The sequence below is a fragment of the Notothenia coriiceps genome, unplaced genomic scaffold (assembly GCF_000735185.1).
Source record: "Notothenia coriiceps isolate Sejong01 unplaced genomic scaffold, NC01 NC01_scaffold00031476, whole genome shotgun sequence".
Lineage (NCBI taxonomy): Eukaryota > Metazoa > Chordata > Actinopteri > Perciformes > Nototheniidae > Notothenia > Notothenia coriiceps.
In genome coordinates this window covers 1-6,314 of record NW_011364177.1, presented here as the reverse complement: position 1 = coordinate 6,314, position 6,314 = coordinate 1, and the positions used below count along the sequence as shown (strand labels likewise).

Below are 6,314 nucleotides of genomic sequence, written 5' to 3'. Positions count from 1 at the left end.
TGTTAAGGTTTTCCTTGTAAGTCAAATTAAAATGTCTGAACCTTCTTCTTGGCTGTTCCTCAGGTCTGGCACACGGATGTTTTACAATGAGGGCATATTGGGATGAGTTGCAGACATTGAGACAGCGTGTGATGTATGACATAAACATAATAACGGACATAACGGACATAAACGCGAGTGAAGTGTAACCGGACGCGAGAGAGAGAGAGATCAGCTGATGAGTCTGACGGAGACACGCAGCTCTGCATGATCACCTGAAGCTCCGCCCTCTGTTTAGCGAGCTGACCGGACTGCGCAAAAGCGCGCTCATGTGATTGGCTTAGACTGGAGGAGACATCTGATTGGCTATAGATGAGAGAAATTACAACTACGGGTCTAGCGTCAGGGGAGTGTCAAAAAACCCACACACGAATGCACAGCGACCCATGCACAGAAAGCGGTTTGTGTTTGCAGGTTCAGAGGTTTTAAACGGAAAACAAATATGTGTGGATAGAAAATACATGTAAAACTTTTTTCTGTGTTTGGATTTTATTTACATGTATATGAAACGGAACACATTTGTGTGTGCATTGAAAAACACAAGTGTGGATCCGGAAATACAAGTGTGAATCCTTTTGCGGATCATGAAATACAAGTGTGAATCCTTCTGTGTGCATGTGTGTATTATGAGACTGTTCTGAGCCCATAGTGATGTTGCTTCCTCCAAACACGCCGAATATCGCATTGGAGTCTCAAGATGGAGCCATCTTTATCTCCCTCCATCGTGCATGTGATTTAGAGTGGAACTTATTTTCTTCTTAACTTTTCATTGTGTCCATGCAGGGGCGAGGGTGTTACATCATTGGACGTCCGATACGTAGTGGTCCCAGCAGACAACTGACGGAATTTTGGATATAATATTCAGCAGGTGGTTTAAAAAAAATCAGAGACGAGTGATTCAGGTAGGAAGTCAAATCTATTACTCCTAGGATTCCAATCACATGAAAAAAAAACTCTCTGACTCTGGGTCACATCACTAAGAGCCAATCAATCATCAGAAACATTCCCAGCGCACCGAGGGAGTTTGAAGTCTACGTCACACATTTTCTGTTGTTATCCATATGTCTTGTATATTTTTGGTAATTCACAAAGTGCACAACAAAAGACTTCCTCAGAGGATTGTTGACATCCACCTGGATCCATCTTCTTCTTATATATAGACATAGCCTATGATATTTTCTTGCATTAGGACTGTGTGTTGTAAATGTATTATCTTTACACACCACATCTATTGCACGTCTGTCCGTCCTAGAAAAGCTATCCCTCCTATCCAAGAGGTTTCTTCCATTTTTCCCTTTTTAAGTGCTCCATCTTTCAAAACCTTCTTAGGTTTAGGACACAATGTTGGAAAATCTTACATGAACCTGCAGCTTCAATATCAACAACAATGATTAATCAAGCATGAATTATTTGGTTGGTTTTGAGACTTTTATTCAGTAAAGTCAACAAATATCACTCATTCACATTGTTGAAATAATATGGAATGAAATAATAAGTTATTAAAATCTGCCTTTGTACAATCTTTTATTCTTATTTGAGTGTTCATTTTTTAAGTAGCCTATTTAGCAGTCATATGTGTGAAGAAAAATAACTGCAAATGCCTCAATATCTTGGTTTTATACAATATACAATTGTATGGTGAGGGTGAAGTTGATGTTTACATTAATTCAAAAACAAACATTTGCAGCAGCAGAATGAGCTATTTTTCATGTAAAACTTATTTTAGGTGACACATATGATCATATCTATATGAATATACTATACTATATGAATCAATTAAGTGATTTTGTATTAAGTAATGAAATTGCCAGTAGGGTTAGTCTTCATCAGTGTTAACAATATTTTGATTAGAGTTGTGAATCCAGCAAAAGGTTGGTTTTGTTTGTCTACAAGCAGCAGCGTAACATGATTGTGAAACTTGCCGTAAATCTTTTTCTTGGGCCCTTGCCACAAACTCAAACTTGTGCACACACACTTGTGAAGATATACACAACCTCTTCAGACCAGTGAAAAGAAGACATTGTCGCAATCAGATGCTCATCTTGCGACTCTCATTCTGCAGAATAGCCTTAAATCCTGAGTTATATTCATGGAATTGCCTCCAGGACAGGATATTGTGTAATTTTGGATGAGATGTTTGAGGGCATGAACTGACTCGCTGAACCCATATTTCCCTGAACCTAAGGCAGAGCAGAGGAAAAGACAACTTGAACGAACCTCATAAAAACCACGTGATCATGACCATTATTGCGATGTTCAACCAACCACCAAGTAGCTTTATTAAGAAGTTAATTGGTAGTACTCAGATCTTGTTTTTGAGTAAAAGTACCAGAGTGTAGGAATACTCTGTTACAGTAAAAGTCCTGCAATGAAAATGTTATGTTGTGCGCGGAGAACTGCGCACAAGCCGAGCTCATAAGGCGAGGTCCCCTGCGCGAGCCCCCCTGCGCAATGTGAGGCCCCATGCAGCCTGCATGTGCATGATCGGCCTTTAGGGAGGGACGGCCCTGCCCATGCTGCCTTCAGGGTGTCACAGGGTTTCTTGGACTGAGGTCGTGTTGTTCACTATTTTATAACAAATGTTTTTATGCAAGAACTTATATAAACATCATATATTTTGTAGAGTGGTAGACATATAATGTAATACAACAAATTACATTAAATAAACAAAGATGTTATGTACACAATTATTTTTGATTGCATTTTTATTCATATTTTTTTAATTCTTGGTAAACATGTTCAAAACACGTCTTTTAATGAATATGACCCTTCCCTAAAAAAAAAAAGAACTACAAATAAAAAAAATCTGTATCTATTCTACCACCTTTAAACTATAAATGATTCTATCCTGGAGTTGTACTTTTTCTAAGTTTGTATTTTTAATGATTAGTTTGTTATTTTTGGTGTTCACTATTTCCCAACCACAAATAATCACAACACGCCGGCTACGGAAAGCGAGGAGGGTCCTTTTTATTAAAAGCTTTTCCGCTTCCCCACACTGTCAACATTTGCAGCGATGTCGGAGCCGGAGTCTCTGCGGGGCTCCAGTGCCAGAAACCGTGGAGGAGTACAGAGGGTGGAAGGAAAACTGAGAGCCAGCGTAGAAAAGGGGGATTACTATGAAGCACACCAGATGTACAGGACTTTATTTTTTAGGTAAGACTTACGTTTTGTATGTGCAGTTAAAACTGTCAGTTGCCTTTTCAGGGCCTGCCTGTTCCAGATCCTTCCACTGTCAACCTTGCTGGTGCGCCTGTCGGTTCGTGATTGGTTGAATCTCACCGCGGACCCACCCACTCTCGTTGGACCGACTGTTTGTGTGGACAAGCTTTGCTGTCAATCAAAGATCCACAAAATGGGAATGCTAGTTAGCGAGCTAGCTACGTGTTTTAGCAACACATAAATGGCCAAAACCGAGTTAGCTAGACTGCTAAAACAAGACAGTCAGAGGTTCTGTGTGTTTGGGTTATTAGAAAACATACTTTACATGTACATCAAGAGAACATAACCGTTGTAGTTTTCTTATTTAGGCTGTCCAGCTGCGTTAGCATGTAGCCATTTAGCCACCTTATGCACCACCGCAGTCTGAGCTAAGAGGTGCTACCCATAAATCTTTATAAAAAATAAAACACAATATAATAAAATCATGATCGCTCTCGGTAAGATAAAGGAAGGCAAAACCAATACGCTAAATAAAAACCTATACAATAATAAAACGATATTAAAATATAGATTAAAAGACCATTTAAAAAGATGTTTTTTTCTGCTGTTTACCTAATGTATTTATTCTGTACAGCTAGTTATTCAACATATGTATTGTCATATATATAAAGTATAATTGGGCAGTTGCACAGAACAGTGAATTAGTTTACGTTCAGCTCTCCACACCTTAATATTAAGAAACGATACATACAGACAAACATATAAGATAAAAACTAGCATAATACATTTTAAAAATATAAGCTGAACTGCATGTTCTGTCTCAGAATACATTTGTTTCATTTACGATCAACTTATATATATATTTTAAATATCAGTTCTGTTTTATTTTCTAATTTGAGATGTTGTTGTTGGTGTATTTTCTACTTTTTTTTTTAATATGTGCAATGCCTAACATGCTGCTGGGCTGAAAAAGTCTATATCTTATCTTATTACGATCTCATGACAGCTGGACACATGTTGTAGGATAATTCTTGTCAAAACCCAGTGTCTGCCTATTTCCATTAATTAAAGAACATTCACACACGCACATATATATCAATAAAGTGATAGAAACAGCAGTTTGTCGTAATAAATGTATAAGTAATGCTGCCAAACTGATATTTACCTGGAGCATAGTAAACTAAATAAGGTGATCTGTTCTGAATTAAATTCAATCCAAACATATCCCTCGCCATATCAAATAGTGAGTGTGTTCCCTTCTGCTGGTCATTTTCCTTCCCTTGACCAACAGTTTCAATTCCAATGTTATCTCCTGTAAATCATTTCCTAAATGTAACTTGGTTCGTCTAAAAAAAAAAAAAAATGCTTCAATTGGCCCAACAAGTTGTTGTTGTACTTATTTGCAAAGTTCACAATGACACCATGTTTGGTCCCTCAAGCTAAACCCACAGCATGGTTCTTATCTTTCACCCCCATGCGGGAAGGTTCTTGAGTGATGCAAACTAAGCGTGTGACTGTTTTGAAAAGCAGATGTAAGATAATAACAGCATGTTGTGCTTTCCCTTCATCAGGTACATGTCACAGGCAAAACATGCTGAGGCCAGGGAGCTGATGTACAATGGAGCTCTACTCTTCTTCAGCCATAACCAGGTACATTTAGATGTTACATTCAATTAGCCGGCCACAACAGGTTTGTTTCAACCTGTTTCAAGTGTTAGATTAGTGTGCCCATGTTCGTGGACACGCCCCCTGATAGGTTGATGAAAATGTTATGTTTCAAAGTTTGTTGGGCCACTGTTTTTACTATCTACTTTAGTTTGACTTTAATACCAGAGTAGGCATATCAGATTATTACTGGTGACGTCACGTCGTGTCACGTGACTTGAATTTAGAATTGAGCCGTCCCTTTATAGATACTATCACTTTTTGATGGGAATTCCGGCTCTTTTTAGTGAATCGGATCATTTGGCTCGGCTCACTAAGAAGAGCCGGCTCCCAAACGGCTCTTCATGTTACCACGGTTTACCACGGTTTACCACGGAGCGCTGGTTTCACCGCTGCGAGGCTCCGGCGCTCGCAGTTCACGCGCGTGCTCCACTAGCACCCCCCGTCAAGGCTCGTCGGCAGTACACTTTCCGTCACAGGAACGCACTTTGCTGGCGGCGAAAAGAATCCCACCAGACTCCTTTGCCCCTCCAACAGAGGGATGTCCTTGTCCTTTTTCCTTTTCGTCATTTCAAGCGATAAAAACTCGGATCTTCTCTCAAATTATTTATTTTTTTGGACGCCCTCGGCTCGAGTTCAGGGCGCTCCGAGCTGAAAGGGTGATAAATGACGGCAAGACGCCCTCTGGCAGAAACGCTGCCACACACACGGTTTCAGATGTTAGGCCTTAATCAAATCTGTTTTTACTGTGGATGTAAAGATAGTGATACATTCATAATGGAAAGATGTATTAAGCTTCTTCTCCTGTCCCCTCTGGCTCTTGTGCAAAGTTTATTAAATTCTTAACTTGTGTTTCTCCAGCAAAACAGCGCAGCAGACCTGTCCATGCTGGTGCTCGAGGTGTTTGAGAAATCTGAGGTAAAAGTTGAAGATGAACTATTAGGTAAGTGGCAGCTTTGAACTTTTTTTTAAATATTTCAAATACACCTAAAATAATCCCTTTGCTTCGAGATGTTTACGGTGAGAGTTTTATTATGTGTGTGTTGAGCAGAATGCCTGGCGAAGCTGTTCAGCCGGATGGAGCCGAACTCTCCGGAGAGGGTAGCGTTTGTGTCCAGAGCCTTGAAATGGTCCACAGGAGGGCCCGGCAAACTGGGACACCCAAAACTACACCAGCTGCTGGCTGTCACTCTGTGGAAAGGTAACATGGATCAGCAATGTGACCCAGTGTACAGGGTTATAACTCATGTTTGACACAAGTCAGAATACATTTTGAACTAAACGGTATACAATAGATTCAAAGAAGGTTTTTATCGTCATATGCACAAAGCTAGTGTAGAAATGGCAATGAAATTCTTCTGACCTGAGCTCCTCCAACGATGCAACATGTATGATAAAATACAAAGTAGTGCAAAAAGTCTATATACTGTAAGCCGCAAGTTGACTAA

The 6,314-nt window shown here is 39.7% G+C and overlaps 1 protein-coding gene and 1 long non-coding RNA gene across 2 annotated transcripts; one reads left to right on the top strand and one right to left on the bottom strand.

The window, feature by feature from the left end:
* Nucleotides 1-3,010: 3,010 nt before the first annotated feature.
* LOC104959995 (Golgi to ER traffic protein 4 homolog) lies at nucleotides 3,011-6,135 on the top strand. The gene is made up of 4 exons (XM_010787920.1): nucleotides 3,011-3,195; nucleotides 4,773-4,851; nucleotides 5,728-5,809; nucleotides 5,918-6,135. Exons 1-4 carry the CDS (start codon nucleotides 3,056-3,058, stop codon nucleotides 6,118-6,120), a joined length of 504 nt encoding a protein of 167 aa, XP_010786222.1. The 5' UTR covers nucleotides 3,011-3,055; the 3' UTR covers nucleotides 6,121-6,135.
* LOC104959994 (uncharacterized) lies at nucleotides 3,040-4,567 on the bottom strand. The gene is made up of 3 exons (XR_799943.1): nucleotides 4,367-4,567; nucleotides 3,207-3,372; nucleotides 3,040-3,127 (listed from the first exon to the last, which is right to left on the bottom strand). It is a non-coding gene; the product is annotated as an uncharacterized lncRNA (long non-coding RNA).
* Nucleotides 6,136-6,314: the final 179 nt, after the last annotated feature.